Source organism: Bubalus bubalis, chromosome 9 (genome assembly GCF_019923935.1).
Source record: "Bubalus bubalis isolate 160015118507 breed Murrah chromosome 9, NDDB_SH_1, whole genome shotgun sequence".
Classification (NCBI taxonomy): Eukaryota; Metazoa; Chordata; class Mammalia; order Artiodactyla; family Bovidae; genus Bubalus; species Bubalus bubalis.
The window spans coordinates 84,016,857-84,039,271 of NC_059165.1; the positions used below are offsets into that span (position 1 = coordinate 84,016,857).

The window sequence follows — 22,415 nt, forward strand, 5'->3', positions numbered from 1 at the left end:
CCCTGTTGCCCCTCCCTGCCGCCCTCGGCCCTTTCCCCAGCCACGCCCAGCCAGGCGCGCGGAGCCGACGGTTGCCTGAGGGCCCGATTTTGAATTTACAGGCCCGGCCCCCGAGCTGCGGGCTCCTCGTTGGCCAGCGACGGTCACGTGGCGATGCCGGAGCGCGCCGGCCATCTTGGGGAGGGAGCGCGGCGCCGCCGCCCGCGCCACCTCCGCCCCCCGCGGCTCGCAGCCAGCCCGCCCCTCCGCCCTCCTCCCCCCGCCCGCGGCTCTGCGCCGCCGGAGAGGAAACAAAGTGCTGCGGGCGGGAGACTCGGCGGTGGCGGCGGCGCGCGGACTCGGCTCGGCCCTTTCGGGCACCCTCGCCTCGTATTTCCCGACCGTTTGTGTGTGTGTGCGCGCGTGTGTGTCTGTGCCTGTTTTTTTTTTTTACAAAGGGCGTTTTATGTTTGATTGATTCGCGGTCTTCCCCCTTTGCCCTTTGTGTTGTAACCCGTCTCCCGCCACCCCCGAGTCCTCCGTCTTTCCTCCCCACGGCGGCCTCTCCGCGAGCGCGGGTCGCCGGTTCGTGCCTTCTTTCCCGCTTCGCCTTCTGCAGCCCCCTCCGTGTCCCGGCGCTGCCCGCGGCCTCCGCGCTCCGCTCTCCCCGCCGATCGCCATGGCGACAGCGACCCCCGTGCCGCCGCGGAGCGGCAGTCGCGCCGGCGGCCCCGCCACGCCGCTGAGCCCCACGCGGCTGTCGCGACTCCAAGAGAAGGAGGAGCTGCGCGAGCTCAACGATCGACTGGCCGTGTACATCGACAAGGTGCGCAGCCTGGAGACGGAGAACAGCGCGCTGCAGCTGCAGGTGACGGAGCGTGAGGAGGTGCGCGGCCGCGAGCTCACCGGCCTCAAGGCGCTCTACGAGACCGAGCTGGCCGACGCGCGACGCGCGCTCGACGACACGGCCCGCGAGCGCGCGAAGCTGCAGATCGAGCTGGGCAAGTTCAAGGCCGAGCACGACCAGCTGCTCCTCAAGTGAGTGCTTGCCTGGCGGCCGCTGTACCTCACACACGGACCGGGGGCTGCCGCTCGGGCGGGAGGCGAGGGACGGAGTGCCCACGCCCTTCGGAACGGGCAGGGTCTCGGTCTCCAAGAAGAAAGAATCTAGTGTTTTTCATTCTGGGCAAAAGCGCAGAGCCCTCAAGCAGTAGTGATAGTGGGACGGGGATGCACATTTCCCGATCTTGGATTCCTAGTAGGACCTGGCGAAGTGCGTGCGTGGGCCCGCCAACGACGAGCGCCCGGCTTAGGGATTCGGACCGTAAGATCCATAAGGCTTTTCCGCCCCGGGACTCGGCGGGCGCCAGGTGCGGAGAGGTGGCGTCAGGGCGCGCGCTTAAATGCGCGCCCCGGTTTCCGGCCAGGCCGGAGACAAAGCGTCTGGTGGGTTTGCGGTGCAGGAATGGCTGTCTGGGGAGATCCCGCTGCCCGCTTGGAGAATGAATGAGCTCTGCGCGGCCGAGAGAGAGGAAGGGGAGGGACCTGCCTCCGGCGTCCCGGTCTCCCGGGGGTGGGACCCGCTTTGGCGCGCTTAGTCTTGGCCCTGTGACATTTTGCGCTCGTTCTGCGCCTGCCTTGCGCACGGAGGGAGGGGAGGAGTCTGAACCGCGCGCCACTCTCTGCTCCTGGCAAGTTGGGTTTTTCAAGCTGGTTAGCTTTGGGGAAAGATGTCCTTTCTGTGGAGACAGAAGCGGGTCCTTGGATGCTTTGCACAGAACTTTGCAAGCTGGGTTTTTGTCTGTGTGGCTACTGCTCTCCGATCGCCGGACCACCTACCCGCCCCCCGGCAACAGTCCTCTCGCCTAACTTTTGCATCGCCAAGAACTAGTCACTTGATTTTTCGAATGTAAGATAGACCTAGCACAGTCCCCTCAACTGTCGTGTTGACAGGCCAGAGCAGGTGAAAGGGGTATTGTATAAATGTGGAGAGTTGTGGTGAAGGAGTTTGTAGTTGTTGCTGTTTAATCGCTAACTCGTGTCGGACTCTTCTGCGAGCCGGTGGACTGTAGCCCGTCGGGCTCCTCTGTCCATGGGATTTCCCAGGGGCAAGAATACTGGAGTGGGTTGCTGTTTCCTTCTCCAGGGGATCTTCTCAATCCAGGGATCGAACGAAGGAAAGCTTGTAATTAATTCTCGTAAGAGAGTGTGAATTATCAGTCCAGGGCACAGAGATAAACTTTGCCGATCCTACCTTGCCTTTGTGAGGCAAAAAATAATGGCATAATTATCACCAGTAGGCAGTTAGTGTTGATGTCACGCTTTAGAGTATTGCTGTTTGCCACCAGAATTCCGGTGGTGTCCATCCCCTCTTGCCAATTGAAATTTATGAAGATACCTGGTTCTGACTTTTACTTTGTGTTCCCCTGAGTGTCTTTCTGTCTCCATCCGTGTAAATATCCCTATCTGGGTCCCTGTGGTTTTGTATATGTGAATTTCAACCTCCCCTATGTTAGATATTTGAAAAACGGTTCAGAAAGAGTATGTACACTTGGTAAAACTAAAATCCTATATAGATTGGCTTATAGTGATAAATGATGTCTCCTGACTCTTTCCAGGAGACATATCACATTTAGCTCTTTTTGTTTTTATTTCTTTGAGTATTTAGTTCCACAAAATAAAATAATAAGCTGGGACTTCTGAGCAGTCCAGGGGTTAAGATCCTGCTGAATATGGCAGAATGCAGGGGGCACACATGGGTTCCATCCTTGGTGCGAGATGGTCTGGTAACTATTATCCCCGCTTGCCTCTTGGCCAAAAACAAACAAACAAACAAACAACTTGTATTTCTGTTTCCTGGATTTTTCAACCTTTGGAGTCAGCTTTTGAAATGGGTCAGTACTGTCACTGCTGTCCCTCTCTTCCTCTAAATTTGTTGTTACTGAATTTCTTATCTTGGATGCTATTGCTTATGTGATTCACCAGTATCATATGTACCACTAAGAAAAAAGAAATTTCAGGGCCAAATATGTAGGATATATCCTGTTGTACCCATCCTGGTTTCAGGGATGTTAACTGTGACACAGATCAAGTATCTGTTATGTGCCAGTCACTGTTTTATGTGGAGGATACAGGGATTAAAAAAAAAAAAGTTACTGCTCTTATGTTAATATAGGGGAGATACTCAGCAAGTAAGTAAGAATCGTGTTTCATATAATCTGAAACATTTTTGGTGCTTTTATTATCTTTCCAGAAGGCATCCACTTGGAAGGTTTTTTTACATAGTAACAAGACTGCCACCTGGCTGACTGTAGTGGTAGAAGGCTCTGCATGGATTGTAAAATGCATGCTGGTTTCAGCAAGATGAGAAAGTGAAGAATATGTGTATTATTATTAGAATCAATGAAATCAGTGTATGTGATATAATGCTAGGGTAACAGATACTCAGTTCAGTTCAGTTCAGTCGCTCAATCGTGTCCAACTCTTTGCGACCCCATGAATCGCAGCACGCCAGGCCTCCCTGTCCATCACCAACTCCCAGAGTTCACTCAAACTCACGTCCATCAAGTCGGTGATGCCATCCAGCCATCTCATCCTCTGTCATCCCCTTCTCCTCCTGCCCCCAATCCCTTCCAGCATCAGAGTCTTTTCCAATGAGTCAACTCTTCGCATGAGGTGGCCAAACAGATACTGCTGCTGCTGCTGCTAAGTCGCTTTAGTCGTGTCCGACTCTGTGCGACCCCATAGACAGCAGCCTGGGATTCTCCAGGCAAGAACACTGGAGTGGGTTGCCATTTCTTTCTCCAATGCAAGAAAGTGAAAAGTGAAAGTGAAGTCGCTCAGTCGTGTCCGACTCCTAGCGACCTCATGGACTGCAGCCCACCAGGCCCCTCTGTCCATGGGATTTTCCAAGCAAGAGTGCTGGAGTAGGGTGCCATTGCCTTCTCCGCTGAGGACTTGACAACTGAAAACAATATTTTAGATGTCTACTGGGATTTGGTAGAAAAATTGCTTGATATATATCTAATGTATATTTATATATGTAGAGCCTGTGCATATATTTCTGTTGTCAGAGTCAGATATATTTTCTTTTTTAGTAAGTATCAACTCCTCAAAACATGCCACATTTTACGTTGATATTTCAATCCTTTCTTTTGTTCTTAAATAGCCTTCCATCTTTCTTGCTGATTAAAGAGAAATTTTCGTTTAGCGTATCTTCAGATGTTTTGAAGATACCTAGTTATGATATCTGGAGAAGGCAATGGCACCCCACTCTAGTACTCTTGCCTGGAAAATCCCATGGATGGAGGAGCCTGGTAGGCTGCAGTCCATGGGGTTGCTAAGAGTCAGACACGACTGAGCGACTTGACTTTCACTTTTCACTTTCATGCATTGGAGAAGGAAATGGCAACCCACTCCAGTATTCTTGCCTGGAAAATCCCAGGGATGGGGGAGCCTGGTGTGCTGCCGTCTGTGGGGTCTCACAGAGTCGGACACAACTGAAGCGACTTAGCAGCAGCAGCAGCAGCAGTTATAATATCTATTATGCGAGGCTACTTTCTTTCCTTAAGTTCCCTGCTCCTAAGACATGGTGTGCAACTAACAGACTAATATACCTGATTTAGATCCAGTTTCCTCCTGTGTCACATATTTTTGGTTCCTTGGTTCCTTCGTTCATTTTGTTGGGAGAAGCTTTAAGTTACTTATTCAGAAAAGATGGCAAGAGTTAAACTTTCCAAGTCTTGTATGTCCGAAAATAACTAATTTTTGTCTCATGCGTGATTGATAGTTGGGCTAGCTATAAAATTGCACTTCAGAATTTTTCCTCACAGCTTGGAAGGTGTCGTATTGACCCACTGTCTTCTAGCACCCAGTTGTTACTGTCTATCTAATGCCAGTCACAGTATTATTATTATTATTTTTTTTTGGTAATTGCTTTTGATTTTCTTTTCCTCTCTGAAAGCTTTGGGATTTTCTTTTATTCTGGTTTTCTGGGATTGCATGGTGATAGGTCTTAGATATGGATATCCTCTTATGCATTGTAGTTGTTATGCATCTTTTCTATTTCAAGGCTTGATCTTTATTTAGCTCTGGGACCTTTATTGCATATTTTTTTTGAGTTCTATTTTCTTAGTTCTCTCTTGTTAAAATGTTGAAGTCTTGGGTATCTTGTTTTCTCATAATCATTTTTTTGTTCTGGAGATCACTTTGCTTTTCTCCAGCTCGGTAGTGACATTTTACAGGCAGAGTCATACTTTTAATTCCAAGAAATCTTTATACAGATATTTCTCTTTATTCAACTTGTATCTGTTTAAGGATGCATTATTTTCTTTAATCTGTCTGAGGGTAATATTTAGTTTTCTTTTTAAAATTCTCTTCTGCTCATTGGATTATATGTTTTTTTCCCTGGTTACTTGTTCTTTTGTTTCGGTTTGTTTTTTTTTTTCCCTACTAATTTTTGTCAATTACTGATCCTTGGTAGTCTACATTTTCAAGTGAAGGACTAGGTAATGCTTGAAAATAAATGTTGGATTGTTTAGGTAGCTCCTTCCTACTTTTCTGAGTGAAAGAGCAAACTAGGACTTCTTTATATATGAATGGAATGTACTCTTGGCCCACTTGTTGGAAAGCCCGCATTTATGTTAAGGGGTGCCCAAGAGGGTGAGGTGCAAAGCTGTTTCATGGGTTAATCCATCATTTTAATTCTGCTTCACTTTCTCTTGTAGCCTTTGTGTGCATGATCTGTGCTAGGTACATTTATCTACATTTCATCTACTAGAAATTTGTTGAAATGTTTGCTAATGAGCCCTTTTCTGTTCACTTTGATCCTGTGGGTTTATTTGTTGTTAACTGCTTTTTTGGTCAAGAGTATAGTGGGGAGATCAATGCATGGAAGTCTTGGAAATCATTTAATTTTGAGCAATGTAATTGAAGTATAATTTGTAGGATGACAAAGAAGTAATGTTTTACTATCTGGGTCCATTGAGCTCTTTTATTTATGAATAATTTTCTCTAACTTATTTGGAGTCAAAGTCTTTGTAATTAGTCTTATCATTTGGGTGTATTTAGGTTAGGAAAACAAGTCTTAAGAGAATTATACATTCAAAAATTACTTAGTTCCTTTTTGATTTTTAGCATTCTTTGTTTTAATCTCACCTCTCCATGTGTGGGTCCCCAACCAGGGATGAACCCATGTGCCCTGCAGTGGAAACATGGAGTCTTGACCACTGGACTGCCAAGGAAGTCCAAAGACAGAAGAATTCTTGGAGACGCTTGTCCTGTTAGAAAGAATTTGACAACAGTTTCTGTGCAGGTGGTCTCTTGCATGGAAACTGATCTCAGATCTAAGATACAGCTACTGTGATTCACTCCAAGAATCCCTTGGACTGCAAAGAGATCCAACCAGTCCATCTTAAAGGAAATCAGTCCTGAATATTCATTGGAAGGAGTGATTGGCCATCTGATGTGAAGAACTGATTCATTGGAAAAGACCCTGATGCTGGGAAAGATTGAAGGCGGGAGGAGAAGGGAACGACAAGAGGATAAGATGGTTGGATGGCATCACTGACACGATGGACATGAGTTTGATTAGGCTCCGGGAGTTGGTGATGGACAGGGGAGCCTGGCATGCTGCAGTCCATGGGGTTGCAAAGAGTCAGACACGACTGAGCTACCGAACTGAACTTAAAGCCTAATTATTTAGTATGTTTCATTGGAAGGTTTTTGGGGAACACTTGCAAAAAATGATGCATACCATCAATCAACACTTTAAACAAAAAGTAAAAAATGGATTTAATTGAGAATTTCAGTATTAGCTAATTATGCAGAAAAACTAAATATAAGAGATAATAATGTTGAATGATTGTTTAGTAACTAATTACATGGATACATACCTTTTTTTCCTTCAGTGGTATAAGTCCACAGTCTTTCATGTAAAACTCACATGGCCACATGTGTTTGGAATTAAAAGCAATTCCAAATGTAAGAAGGTAATAGGCATGTACTGTATATGACACCCCCAGTGGGGTCTGGGGTAGCACTCTATGAAATAGATATTTCTGCAAGGAAAGATATTAATAGTCACAGTAAGTGGAGAAAAATGTCTAAAAATAGCCTCATATCCATTCAGGTCAAATTTTGTCACCAAATGAATTAATGAAAACGTAAGTAAGCGTTAGAGCTCTGGACTTATGTATAGGAAAGGAATGATTTATGTTTTTTAATTGACTGCTTAGTAACTTCACTTGGCTTATCAGGTTCTAGAAGTTGTACTCTGTTCGTCAAACACAAATTTGATTGATTTATTCATAGTAGATATTCAAACTTGATGCAAAATTAACTCTATAGTGATCTTCTCTTTTTTGAGAATTATGAATAATTAGGAAAGTGGAAATGCGAGCTCAGTTCAGTCGCTCAGTCATATCCGAGTCTTTGCGACCCCATGAATCGCAGCACGCCAGGCCTCCCTGTCCATCACCAACTCCTGGAGTTTACCCAGACTCATGTCCATTGAGTCGGTGATGCCACCTAACCATCTCATCCTCTGTCATCCCCTTTTCCTGCCTTCAGTCTTTCCCAACATCAGGGTCTTTTCAAATGAGTCAGCTCGTCACATCATGTGGCCAAAATATTGGAGTTTCAGCTTCAACATCAGTCCTTCCAATGAACACCGAGGACTGATTTCCTTTAGGATGGACTGGTTGGATCTCCTTGCAGTCCAAGGGACTCTCAAGAGTTTTCCAACACCACAGTTCAAAAGCATCAATTCTTCTGCGCTCAGCTTTCTCACTAGAATGTAACTAATACAATGGATGCTGTAGGATTGTTTGAGATGCTGAGCAAGTCAACTTACATTTCTTCATTTAAAAAAAAAATTTTTAAAGGATATCCCAGGAAACTTAGTTTAGTATATTATAGATATTAGGCTTCAAAGCCAGCGTTTTTTCATATTAATCTTTGAGGTACTGGACAAATGTTTTGTTAAAGTGGAATTTCATATCTTTTCAAAAGTTGGTGCTAAGATTTTTAAATATAATTTTGTGAAAAGAATGTCTTTTCTCCAAACAGAATAAAGTTTAATGTTGGTTGTATTTTTTCATGCTGCATATGCATCTGAAGATATGTAGGCTTTCTACTTCCATCCCCAAGCAAATTTTGAGTGGGATAGGTTTCAGGTTGAGGGGATCAAGCCTACATAGTATATTCCTTCAGGAAAATGACATTCCTCTGACTTTTGCTTTGTCAGTACATTAGTAAGGAAACTTCTGTTGGAAATTTTGGATTTGTGTGTTTTCATTAAAAATTGTGTACAGGTGCTGATGTGCTACTAACAAGTATGTTTGGGACACTTGTCAATCATGTGTCTCATGGTAGCCTGAGATATAGTAGTACTTCTTACTTTTTGTGATTTGGGACAGGTAACTTCAGTTCTTTGAACCTTCATTTCCTCATCTGAATAATTGGGATAAGATGTAAGTAGTCGTTTTCTGAATCTCAGGAAGAATGAAGAAACTCAGACCTTTTTCTAGTATTTCACTTACTTGTCTTTTTTTTTTTTTTTAAGAGGCGCCGGGCAGGCGCGGACGAGGGGCGCGGAGGAACGCGGACTAGGCGAGCTTGAGGCCTGGCCGGCACGCGCCGGAGTCTTCGCAGCCGCTGCGCGCTCACTCTGACCACTTACTTGTCTTATATTAATGGGTGGGTTTTTAGCAGGATTGGCAATTTGAAGAAATTAGGAAGCATACTGAAATGCAATGTAAATCACATAAGCTGTTTATTTTTCTCTTACTTTCCTCAGGGGAAAAGGAACTTACTGTATATTGGACTTACTGTATATATTCATTCTGTTGACTTTATACATATTTTGGTCACAGAGAATAAAATTTAGGTGCATAGACTAACCAATCCTGCAGGTTGTTTTAATATTCATATTTTCTAGTTTTCAAATCTAAAATAATAAATGCTAATCTGCTCCAGGGACTTTTCTTTGTATGTAGTATAGCTAATTGAAAAAAAAACTCCAAAAACCTTGATCTCATGTATTACTTGGTCTTCTGTTTATGTCCTGATTCTGCCCTGGTAGAAACAAGTTGCCAGTAACTCCCTAGCCTTAATATGAGAGGTATATAACATCATGGTAAATATCACTTTAATTTTCAAGGGAAGAATGGGAAGGATTGCTGCCTAGAATTGGTATTAAAGTCTAGGCGACAGGTTCTAAGTAATGAACCCATCATGATGCTTCCTTCCCATGCTTTCAAAGGATGTTTGGTAAAGCAAGATAACTTTTGGAGTTGTTTATTTAAACTAGGAGGATGGACTAGGCATTCTTTTGGTGTACCCAGATTCAAGGAAGTAAACACACGGAATGAAAGATGAAGCTCTATAAAAACGTGCTCCGTGTTTTTCCCCTCCATACACTCCATATGCTTGTTCTTTTCATTTGTCCAGATGACGTCATCGCAGGTATTTTTGAATTAGGTATCATCACTGAAGATGTATTTCTTGCACGCACAGTGAGAATGAGCCCTAAGTATCAATTGTGTGACAGGACCCCCTTTAACTGAAGTTGCCAGTTATTTCTGGGGTCCAGTGTTTTCTAATCGGAGTTTTTAACTCTCTACCTCCCCCAGTATATCTTTCTGATAAAACGGTTTGTGCTTTGGCAGTTCTTGGGGAATTTATATATATATATATATATATAGCTACACAAAAATTATATGTACTCTATGGAAAATAAATTTTCCTGTTTATATCCATATAATTAACAAAAATGGGCTCATGATAAATATTGATGCGTAACCTTCTTTCATGCTACACTGCTTTGTGAACTTATTTACATGTCAGTACATGTGCTGTATCATCATTTTAAAGATACATCAACAGCCTTTAGGGTAGGATTAGTTTACTGTGACCAAAGATGTAGGTTTTGCAGTGGCTATATCTACCTAATTTCTGAGAGGTCATAGAGGGCCATGATTATCTTCTCACTTGCTGACAGTGTAAGATTTTTTTTCCTCCTGGTTAACTTAAAAATGGTTAAATGTTAACTAATTTATTGGTTAAATGTTAACCACTGCATAAAGTAATTACAACTTTGCCAATTTTTGATTCCGCTGACAGTATATGGGTGTACTTTTCGTGTTTCAGAGAATTTAGTTTCTGGGGGTTTCTTTTAGTTCTTGATCATTTTTATTGTTATGGTCATGTTCCAAGCATAAAGGAGTAAAGATTCACATTTGGGTCACAGTCTTAGGTTTTTGCTGATGTCTTTGCTGTAGACCTGAATGAAAGTGAGACTATCCCTAGCTAGTATGTTTACTTGGTCCTTTTAAAATAAAATTTTCCCTTTACTGCATTTGCATTTATTGCATTTATAGAATTACAGCATTTTTACTGCTAGGAGGAGACTTGGATCATCAGGTCTATCCAGCCCACTTGGTGGGTTCAGAAATTGAGACCTAGAGAGATTAGAATACATGTGTAAGATGCAGGACAAAAAGAACTAATGTTTATTTTGTGCTTCTTGTGTTTGCCAGATACTGTGCTAGATGCTTTACAGATACTGTCTTTTAAGCCTTATGATAACCTTGTTCAAAGGATGAGGAAACTGGTGAAGTAACTGAGGCAGCTGTTTGAAATTCTAAGGCGATATGCTAATACATATCCAGGCTTCCCTGGTGGCTCAGTTGTAAAGAATGTGCCTTCGAATGTAGGAGACACAGGTTGGATCCCTGGGTTGGGAAGATCCCCCGGAGGAGGAAATGGCAACCCACTCTAGTATTCTTGCCTGAGAAATCCCATGGACAGAGGAACTTGGTGGGCCACAGTCCATGGGGTCACAAAAGATTTGGACACGACTTAGCGACTGAGCACATAAGCACATGCTAATACGATGTAATCAGTGCTGTGATAGCAGTATCCTCCTCATGCTGTGGGGAATGGGGCTGCCAGGGCAGAGAAGGAGCTTGTAAAGCTGCTGCTGAGGAGAATTGGGGGAGGCAGGGAAATCTGAGCTGAATGTTGAGACGGAAGTAGAATTGACTTCTAAATGGAAAACTTTAGAAGGGCAAACTCGAGCTGTATCAAATCAGATCAGATCAGATCAGTTGCTCAGTCGTGTCCGACTCTTTGCGACCCCATGAATCACAGCACACCAGGCCTCCCTGTCCATCACCAACTCCCGGAGTTCACTCAGACTCACATCCATCGAGTCAGTGATGCCATCCAGCCATCTCATCCTCTGTCGTCCCCTTCTCCTCCTTGCCCCCAATCCCTCCCAGCATCAGAGTCTTTTCCAATGAGTCAACTCTTTCGCATGAGGTGGCCAAAGTACTGGAGTTTCAGCTTTAGCATCATTCCTTCCAAAGAAATCCCAGGGCTGATCTCCTTCAGAATGGACTGGTTGGATCTCCTTGCAGTCCAAGGGACTCTCAAGAGTCTTCTCCAACACCACAGTTCAAAAGCATCAATTCTTCGGCGCTCAGCCTTCTTCAGAGTCCAACTCTCACATCCATACATGTCCACAGTAAAAACCATAGCCTTGACTAGATGAACCTTTGTTGGCAAAGTAATGTCTCTGCTTTTGAACATGCTATCTAGGTTGGTCATACCTTTCCTTCCAAGGAGTAAGTGTCTTTTAATTTCATGGCTGCAGTCACCATCTGTAGTGATTTTGGAGCCCAGAAAAGTAAAAACGAGGTGAGGGAGGGTTTGATTTTAGGTAATGAAGAGCCTCAAGAATTTCAGGCAGAAGACTGACATCATCAGTCTGCCTTTTGTGTGGAGGAAAAAAAGAGTAGAGGTAGAAATACTAGTATGAGCATGTGGGGTTATGGCTCCTGAACTGAGGTAGGAAGTGGGAAAGGGCAGAGGTGGATTGAAGAGGTACTAAGTGTGCGAGGTTAGGGAAATTGGAATCTTGGGTGATGGCTTCCATGCATGGGAGCACCTGGGGAGATGGAGTTGCTCTTACCAGAGACTGGCAGGAAAGGACCAGATGTGAAGCATCCTACTCAGAATTAATGAGAAGTTAATGGTGTTAGTCAGTTAGTTGTTGCTAGATTGCTAGGTGGAGATGCCAGCAATTTGGAGGACTTCTCTGGAGCTCTGAGGTGAGACTTGATTGGAGATACAGTTTTTGGAGCCTGATATTGAGGGGTAAAGAGAGAGAAGGACAAAGTCAGAGATGGAAAACGTCTACATGTGAGGATGAGGTAGAGGATGGAAAACCTACAGCTAAGATAATAAGTAATAGCAAGAGAATTAGGCCCAGACTTGCTTGAGTCATGGAACAAGGAGATTTACAAAGGAATGTTAGTGCAGTGCTGGTTTGATAAGGCCTAAAAAGTATCCATTGACTTTCGTTCATGGGAGCATATTGTTGACTGTGAGGAACATCTAATGCTAGTCAAAGGCCACTGACCATTATTAAAGAAGAAATGGGAATAAACATGTAGGTCACAAAGGGTGCTTGATGTGAAAGGAAGAAGACGTTCTTAAAGGTCGATTTAAAGTAGATTTTTACTTGATGTTTATGTAGCGAAACATTAGATAGGGTACCAAAACACTTATCCCTCTAAGATTCTGCACTAAAAAATGTGATTGTTTCACTGCCTTTGTCTAAGACACTTTTAAGTAGCTTCCAGGACTGGCTTCTAGAGTAAAGATTAAACTCCTCAGTATCACCTAATAGATTGACATATAATTTAGCATCCAAACAGGGATACTTCTTTCTGTGTGTGAAAGAGAGAGCTATTGATAATTATGCTGGGACAACTGGTGCCCGTGGAAATTGCCCTAGACAGACTTGGACATAATGGTCATTCTACCTAAATGTTCTTCCCTTCATGAGCTGGCTCCTGAGTGACTGTCTGGCTTCAGCTTATACCGTACTTGGCTTTGCTCCCTCCCCTCCAAACATGAAGTTTTTTATTCAGTCCCATCTATGGAAGATGAAGAATTGAGTTTTCTTTCTGTTCTTCATAATACAAATTTTTCTTCCTCTTTTCCTCCTAATAGTCATGCATTATATTTTAGTTGAGATGAGCTTTAGGTCAGCTTTTGGTATATAAAGTATTAATGAATCACCATTCATTGCAGCATTGCTGCAAATGCTCCTGGAGCACCAATTTGCTCGTATGTGCCTGGTAAATAGAGAAATGGTATAATTATAATTGGAGGTTGTATTGATTTATATGTGGCTTTTCCTAGTAAAGGAGAGTCAGAATATCAAGAGTAGAGTTCAGAGGAAAAGAAAGCTCTGACTTCAATTCCATTTTAACAAAGTTAAGGATCCTGCACCCAGGATTCCCTCCCCTAGAGAGGCACTCTACTTTTGTTCTTATAGCCTTGGTTGTATTCAGTCTATTTCTGTCTCTAATGTCTCAGTTCCTGCAGATCAGCAAGGCCTCTCTGATGTTGTGCGTCTCTGAGATCTCTTGAGGCAGCTCTAGCCGCACTAAACTGACTGTTTGCATTGCCCAAGCCATCTATCTCCTGGTGTACTAAATATGTTACTGCTGGTGCATTGGTTACATGGCTGTGTAACTTTTGAATGATTGGTTCCAACCTTATTTTCCCCATTCTCTTATTTTTAATGTGCAAGAGTTTTCAGAAACACATACTGTGTTACAGCAGAGAGGCCTATATTCTGTGAACATAATCCTCAACAGAACTCAGTAGTGTTCTATAGTTTTCCTTTCCTGTACCGCTTTTCCTTTTGATTACCTATGAAAATAGTATTTTCCCCACTTACTTGTTGCTGTTCAGTCACTAAGTTATGTCAGACTCTTTGTGAACCCATGAACTGCAGCACGCCAGGCTTCTGTGTCCATCCATCACTATCTCCCTGAGTTTGCTCAAACTCATGTCCCTTGAGTCAGTGAAACCATTCAGCCATCTCATCCTCTGTTGCCCCTTCTCTTGCCCTTGATTTTTCATAGTATCAGGGTCTTTCCCAGTGAGTCAGCCTTTTCACGTCAGGTGGCCAAAGTATTGGAGCCTCAGCTTCAGCACCAGCCTTTCCAATGAATATTCAGGGTTGATTTCCTTTAGGATTGACTGGTTTGATCTCCTTGCTGTCCAAGGGTCTCTCAGGAGTCTTCTCCAGCACCACAGTTCAAAAGCATCTGTTCTTTGGCACTCAGCCTTCTTTATGGTTCATCTCTCACATCCATACATGACTACTGGGAAAACATAGCTTCGACTATATGGACCTTTGTGGGCAAAGTGATGTCTTTGCTTTTTGAAACACTGTCTAGGTTTGACATAGCTATTCTTTCAAGAAACAAACGCCTTTTAATTTCGTGGCTGCAGTCACCGTCTGCAGTGATTTTGGAGCTCAAGAAAATGAAATCTGACACTGTTTCTGCATTTTCCCAGTCTATTTGCTTTGAAGTGATAGGACCAGATGCCATGATCTTAGTTTTTTGAATGTTTGAGTTTTAAGCCAGCTTTTTCACTGTCCTCTTTCACCTTCATCAAGAGGCTCTTTAGTTTCTCTTCTCTTTCTGCCATATGGGTGGTGTCATCTGCATATCTGAGGTTGTTGCTATTTCTCCCAGCAATCTTGATTCCAGCTTGTGATTCCTCTAGCCTGGCATTTTGCATGATGTACTCTGTATATAAGTTAAATAAGCAGGGTGACAATATACAGCCTTGACGTACTCCTTTCCCAATTTGGAACCAGTCCATTGTTCCATGTCTGGTTCTAACTGTTGCTTCTTGTCCTGCATACCAGTTTCTTAGGAGGCAGGTAAGGTGGTTTGGTATTCTTATATCTTTAAGAATATTCCACAGATTGTTGTGATCCACACAATCAAAGACTTTAGCATAGTCAATGAAGCAGAAGTAGATTTTTTTTTTGGAATTCCCTTGCTTTCCGCCCCCCTGCCCCCAACTTACTTAGTTTTAATTATAAAGAAAGATGATATCAGTTGTTAAGACATCGAGTCAGTAGGAATCAGGAGGCTTTCTATTAGTTTTATCTTATTATAGAAATATAATTTGGCATCTGTGCTTTTTTCTTGTCTAGTTGCATTGCATAAGCATTGATACTTTGGGTGTAGAATTCTAAGTTGTAAAGAATATTGCCTCAGGATTTTGAAAGCATGCCCTACAGTTTTCTAGCTTTTGTTGTTACTAAGAAGTACTAATGACTGAAAAGTTAAAGAGTTTGTAGGACATATCCTTTTGTTTTGGAGTACTTGTGGAAGGTGATGACCATCACAGCCACTGTCTGCCTTGGGGAGCTGGACATCTTGAATCTGAGGCTGCTGGTCTTGAAGGGTCTCCTGTGGAGGTGGGGGCCTGCTGTGGTTCACTCTGGAGTCATAAAATCTGATGGTGAACATATCAGGAGTATCCATCTGCACAAACTCTCCTTGAGGTGGACATCTTGCCTGGGTCGCCATCACCAAGGCTTGGCCCCACTCAGCAGCCTGTAAGCTCTGACTCCTCAGGCCTAGCAAACAACCAGTGGGGCATACAGCCCCACCCATCAGCAGTCAGTTGCCCAAAGGCTTCCTAAGCCCACAGCTGTCTCTGGACATTTTAATATTGTTAAGCTGGCAATTCTCCCCAAACTGACCCACAGATTCAATGCAATCTCTCTCAGAATCACATTTGTCTCTTTTGTAGAAATTGTCATGCTAAGCCTAAAATGTAAATGGAAATCCATGGTATCCAGAATAGCCAAAACAGTCTCAAAATTGGAGGAACGTGTTCCTGATTTCAAAATCACTATAGTAATGTATGTGGTGTTGACCGTGCTTGTCAGCAGAGAAATTGCCACAAATACTAGGAAGGTAGCCCTGTGATACTTCCTTCTTTTATATTATGGATGTATGGCAACCCACTCCAGTGTTCTTGCCTGGAGAATCCCAGGGATGGGGGAGTCTGGTGGCCTCCCATCTATGGGGTCGCACAGAGTCAGACACGACTGAAGTGACTTAGCAGCAGCAGCAGCAGCAGCAGCGAGAGTATATACTTTGCATCCAGAATCCTAGCTGCAAGAGATTCTGGCAAATGTAGTTTACAACTAGGAGGGTGGAATGGACATTGGGTGAGTCAGTTTACAGTGAGATTTTTTCTCAAAGGTCTGATGACTGTTATATGTCCTTTATATTCAGAAGCAGGGCTCTAAAAGTGGGAAGCTGTATGCATGAATGGAGCTTCTTGACTAAGCATCATTGTGTAACAGTGGAATCATTTAGTTGGAAACACCAGTGTCAGTGTCTTCAAGTCTTCTGTCTTGGGTTTTGTCTGTACAGTGTACTTTAAGTTGAGGGAGATTGAGAGGCAGCATCAGCATCTGTAAAAAGTCCACTGGAATTCTGCCTTTTCCGTATGATAGTGCTGCCTTTGGCTGTTCAGGTGGCGCCAGGTCTGAGGTTCTGTTTTTCTCCTTAGAGAGTAAACTTTTCCTTTTTTATCCTGGTGAATGAGGAGCCATTGGCCCAGGAACATAGAGTATTGTCTGCTTAGCCTCTCAAATAGATTTTCATCTAGTCCTACTTCAGGTTACTGGGGTATCAACAGTATCTGCAGTATAAATTAGGTTATTTCTCACATAGCCCTGTGTCTGGCTTGAGATTGGGCCTCTAGGGTTGGCTAAGCTCATTTCCGCTCATCTGATTTTAGCTTCTAAAATGTTGTTCTTTCCTTGTCAGTTTGTTACTCAGTTGTGTTTCTGGATGGGGTAATAGTGGAGCCATGTTTAATGTGCCATTTTTACTTGGAAGTTACATTATGTACTCTATCAGCACTGTGTACTTTTTTCTGTTTCTTAGGGATGTTGCTGATAGGTTTGATTTGTTAAGACAATTTTATGTGATTCATTGGTTCTCCTACTGGACTGGAATCTCTTTGTGCACAGGGCTGGGGTCTGATTTTGCTTCTTCTTGTATCAGCACATTTCCTAGGACTCTCTAGGCTTCCCCATAATAATTATTGACTTAGTAATAACCATTTTCAGAGAAGGCAATGGCACCCCACTCTAGTACTCTTGCCTGGAAAATCCCATGGATGGAGGAGCCTGGTAGGCTGTAGTCCATGGGGTCGCTAAGAGTCAGACACGACTGAGCGACTTTACTTTCACTTTTCACTTGCATGCATTGGAGAAGGAAATGGCAACCCACTCCAGTGTTCTTGCCTGGAGAATCCCAGGGACGGGGGAGCCTGGTGGGCTGCTGTCTATGGGGTCACACAGAGTCGGACACGACTGAAGTGACTTAGCAGTAGCAGTATAACCTTTTTTGTAGGAGACTATTTTCTCTTTAAATTGGGTTGCACATAACCCATAGAGGACCAGTGAAATAGCTAATGATAGTAATTGTATAGCTGGATAAAATCTGGGTTTGAAAAGTGATTTTTCTGATGTTAAAAATGGCTGGTGACATAAAATCAGTCTCTTTCTGAGCACACTATATAAAATGATCATCCTCCCCTTTCTCTAACTCTTTATTCTGAATTATTTTTCTTTGAAATATTGATTATTCCTGCTGTATATGTATTTGTGTCTCTCCCCAGTATAATGTTGGAGAAGGCAATGGCACCCCACTCCAGAACTCTTGCCTGGAATATCCCATGGATGGAGGAGCCTGGAAGGCTGCAGTCCATGGGGTTGCTAAGAGTCGGACAGGACTGAGTGACTTCACTTTGACTTTTCACTTTCATGCATTGGAGAAGGAAATGGCAACCCACTCCAGTGTTCTTGCCTGGAGAATCCCAGGGACAGGGGAGCCTGGCGGGCTGCTGTCTATGGGGTCGCGCAGAGTCGGACATGACTGAAGCGACTTAGCACTTAGCACCAGTATAATGTGCCTTCTGTAAGATCAGGGACTCGATATGTTTTGTTCATTGCTAGTTTCCACACACCCAGATCAGTGACCTGGCATAACAAAGTTGTGATTTTGGTTGTTTTTTTCCCCTAGTAAGTCACTTTTTTGTTAGAACTTAAACTGTTTTTTTCCATTCCTCTCTCTTGTGTCTGTTTATGTCAGTGGATTTCTCTTGTTCAGAGAAATGGTTCTGTGGTCCAGTGTTGATCTTGCTTAATGTTTTTCCTAATTTTAATCTGATTAGAGTTTACCTGATTTTGATTGGGTTGTTGCTAATGTGTTGACTGCTCAGTTTATTTATTTATGTTTATTTTTTGGCCACGCCACTTGGCTTGTGGGATCTTAGGTCCTTGACCAGGGATGGAACCCATGCCCCCTACGGTAGACGCATGTAGTCCTAACCACTGGACCACCAGAGAATTCCCAGCTTCTCAGTTTATTGAATGAGAAGCAGAATTTTATTACCACCAGAAATTATCCATTTTGGGTTTGTGCAGAAGCATCTTAGTCTTTTTGCTTGTGTCTGAGGATACCCTTATTAATGGAAATTGTGATCACATGACTTTGGTGACATGGTATATTAAATTATACTTAATTTGTAATTAATTTTCCTTGGTAGAAATATTGTGGATCACATCCCTTCTCCCTTTGGAAGGGAAGATACTTTGAGGACAGTATTGAGGCTGATGAATGAATGTTGGGGCAGATGCATTTAATATGCAGTTTGAGTCTATTACTTTAGATAGATTACTCAGTTTCAGGACAGAAGGTTTTTGTTTGGGCATATTAATAACCTTTATCTTAAGCCCAAACACAGTTCTGTCTCAGTCTCTGTGGGCTTTCTGGGTCCTGGTGCGCAAAAGGTTTGAGCCCTCTGAGCGTTTCTGGTGGGTATGGGGTTTGATTCCAAATGATTTTGCCCCTCCTACCATCTTGCTGGGGCGTCTCCTTTGTTCTTGGACGTGGGGTCTCCCCTCAGAGCCACTCTCCAGCCGCACAGCCGCCACGGAGCCTCCGCTCCAGCGCCTGCCATCTTGCTGGGCCTTCTCTGCCCTTGGATGTGGGGTATCTCCTCACAGTTGCTCCCATGCCGACTCATTTGAAAAGACCCTGATGCTGGGAAAGATTGAAGGCAGGAGGAGAAGGGGACGACAGAGGATGACATGGTTGGGTGGCATCACCGACTCAATGGACATGAGTTTGAGTAAGCTCCGGGAGTTGGCGATGGACAGGGAGGCCTGGCGTGCTGCAGTCTATGGGGTTGCAAAGAGTCAGACACAACTGAGCAACTGAACTGAACTGAAGCCCCAAATAAAGTTTATTTTTGCACTAAAAGTCTGAACCATGGCTACATAATATAGGGCATGTTGATTCTGAACTCTGGGATGAAAAGCACCTTAGAAGCTGGATTATTTGAGTCATTGAATAGTTGCATTAGTGTTAAGCGGTGTTCAGCTGCCATCAGACAGCTGTTCAGAACCTTACTGTGTATTAACACCAGAGCTCAAAGAGCTGGGCCTGATCAGCCTGACTCTCCATGTAGAGTGGGTCTATTTTGAGGGATTTAAAAAGCCTTTGTGGATATGATTAAAAATAATTTTATAAAGAATGGTTCTTGTTATCTGATTGGAGGTAAAAAACTAAATGACTTTTCCCTTTCATTCCCTGTAATTTGTTTTTCTAAGTAAGAGTGGTCCTGAAGTAAATGCTAGTGGTGAGTGCTGAGTTAATAAAGGTAGCTGGACACCTGCTGAGAAATCATTGGCGTGTTTTGTTTTTGTTGGTCTTTCATCTTCCTTTGTAGTCTCATTTCCATCTAGATTAAAAATCAGGAACATTATTCAGTCTGAATTTGTTCAGTAGCTACTCTTAAATAAGATGAACCTGACAATCTGTAATAGCTTTTCAAAATTGCAAGTAAGTGATCTGAGTAACCAGAGTTGCCTAGTATTTTGCTATGGAAGATTATGAGTGGGGTTTAAAACATGCCTGAGAGTGGTTCCTTTCTGGTTTCCATAAGCTGTTGTCTGACATGTGAAGGCAGTAATTAAAAAGACCCAATACTTGTATTTCTGTTTTTATCTTTAGAAACATGAGTGTTTCTTGCCTGTTTTTTCCCCACCCCCTCCCCCCAAGATGTGTGGCTTTTTAAAATCCGTATTCTAAAGTCTATAATTATTACAGTTTGGATGTATTTTTTTTCGTAAGAATACACATCTTCAACAGATTTTTTTAATTTAGCAAACATTTGTGTGTGTGTGTGCGTTAGTTGCTCAGTCGTGTCCGATTGTTTGCGACCTCATGGACTATAGCCCTCCAAGGCTCCTCTGTCCATGGGATTTTCCAGGCAAGAATACTGGAGTGGGTAGCCATTCCCTTCTCCAGGGCATCTTCCCAACCCAGGGATTAAACCCAGTTCTCCGTCATTGCAAGCAGACTCTTTACCATCTGAGCCACTAGGGAATCCCCTAGTTTTCTTGCCCTTATCTATTCTTGTATATTTGCAGTATAATAACCTTTGGTAAATTTCATGGAAATGCCATTTAATATCCAGAAAGTAATTTTGTATACCTTCTTCTAGTTATGTAACTATTCTATCAACTAAGAGACCATCTTACCATTTAGGTCTTTTATTTTGAATTGCTTAATGTAACACTTTGTTACTTATATTTCCGTATATGAGAATCAATGAATAAGGACAAAAGTATTTGTGGAAAAATGGAAAATTAATGGCACTTGTGAAAGAAGGAAGCCAAACCCAAATATATAAATCCTGTCCTGAAAATGAACATGGATTCTTCATTCATGGGTATGTAGTAGGTGATTTAGAGAACCTGAATTCAGGGACTTTTGGGGTTGTGTTACTAGTCAAGCTAGAGAATTCATTCAGCTGAGCATTGTGCTATATGTGTAAACTGACCGGTGAAATGCTAACGGAACGGCAGTAGGTTGCCAAGTGAAGTGAAGTCGCTCAGTCGTGTCCAACTCTTTGCGACCCCATGGACTGTAGCCTACCAGGCTCCTCTGTCCATGGGATTTTCCAGGCAAGAATACTGGAGTGGGTTGCCATTTCCTTCTCCAGGAGATCTTCCCGACCCAGGGATTGAACCCGGGTCTCCCGCATTATAGGCAGGCGCTTTACTGTCTGAGCCACCAGGGAAGTTGCCAATACCTGACTAATTAAAGCTGTTCTGTAACAAGTTTCAGATCACGTTCTAGTATGTATTTGTCCCTCTAGTTCTGCTTAATTTCTGGTTCAGACTAATTCTTCATTCCCTATTTAAGTGGTCAACTTAATTTTTCAGGTTTTACAACTACAGTATGATTCATAATTGACTTTTAAGTCATTATTATATACTTACTAGGTCTTACTAGTGATTTTCTGTGTGTTGTGAGTATGTGATGTGACTTTAGTTAGAATGTGCTCTACAGTTACTGCCTGCCAATGATGGATATCCCCTAGGAGCTCAGTTAAGCATATGTTTTCCAGCAATTATATAATTGGTTGCATTTTCTAATCTCCCTTTATTTATTGGTGGGAGTAGTCTGGAATGGAGTACACTTAAACAAATGAAGGCTACTGAGGGAGTGGGATACTTGTCATTCGAGGAGAAAAGGTAGTGCAGAGTCCTCAGCAAACAGACACAGAGTTTGAGAGCCAGGCAGCTCAGTGCCGAAGCCAGGGTTGAAATGCTGGTCCTAAAACTAGCCAAGTTCAAAGAGTTGGCAGGTTGAAAAACCAAGATGATTAAAGCAGTGGTTTTCTTAGTAGTCAGAGGTGGTCAGGAGTAATTCAGAAAGTAGCAGGTAATGAATTGTATTTAGGTTATTTAGTCCTACAAGCCTCAGGAGATTATAAGAACAGGTCCCAGATTTAGGTACCAGGTTCTATTGGGAAGTCCATTATTGAAGTTATGTCTGTTTCTCTTGATCCACCGAGATGGAATAACAGTACTGTAAATGTAGCCTTTCCAGCTGATTATTTTTTTAATGGTCAGATATTTGATTAGACCTGGTTACTTGCTATGAATGAAATTCAAGCTTATTTAGTCCCTAAGTTGTGTCTGACTCTTGCAACTCCACGGACTGCATCCTGTCAGGCTCCTCTGTCCAAGGGATTTCCCAGGCAAGAATATTGGAGTGGGTTGCTATTTCCTTCTCTATGACTGAAATTCAAGCTTACTTGAAATGAAAGTAATTTTGTTTATTAAGGGAGGAGATTCTTAATTAGAGTGTTAGCTATGTTTTATAAACCTTTTTTTTTGTTGTTGCAATTTAAAGTTTTGGTTCTTAGGTAAACACCTCCAGTAAATGGGTGTTTTCTGACTTATACTCAGCATGTGCATGTATGAGAAAATCTCCTTTGAATAAGCAGGTCAGTAACTGAAGAAATTCAGTTAGGAAGTATAGTTGCAGAAAAATCCCACCGATGCCTTAAGTGATACTTCCTCATAACTTTGGATTCCTGTCTAAATTATTCTTTGTTCAGAGCATTGTCAGATGTTATTCTGTGCTTAGGTGATGCATACTCCCATGTGTATATTATATGATGTCAGTTTTGCAGGTTTCTGGACTTTGACCGTGTGCTGGTAATTA

The 22,415-nt window shown here is 42.9% G+C and overlaps 1 protein-coding gene across 1 annotated transcript in view; it reads left to right on the forward strand.

The window, feature by feature from the left end:
- The first annotated feature begins 296 nt into the window (after positions 1–296).
- The window catches only part of LMNB1 (lamin B1), a 53,268-nt gene continuing 31,149 nt past the window's right edge, over positions 297–22,415 (forward strand). Inside the window, exon 1 of the mRNA XM_006073358.4 lies at positions 297–1,017. Within this exon, the coding sequence (XP_006073420.3) occupies positions 659–1,017 (359 nt within the window). The 5' untranslated portion in view covers positions 297–658. The remainder of the gene's footprint in view (positions 1,018–22,415) is intronic.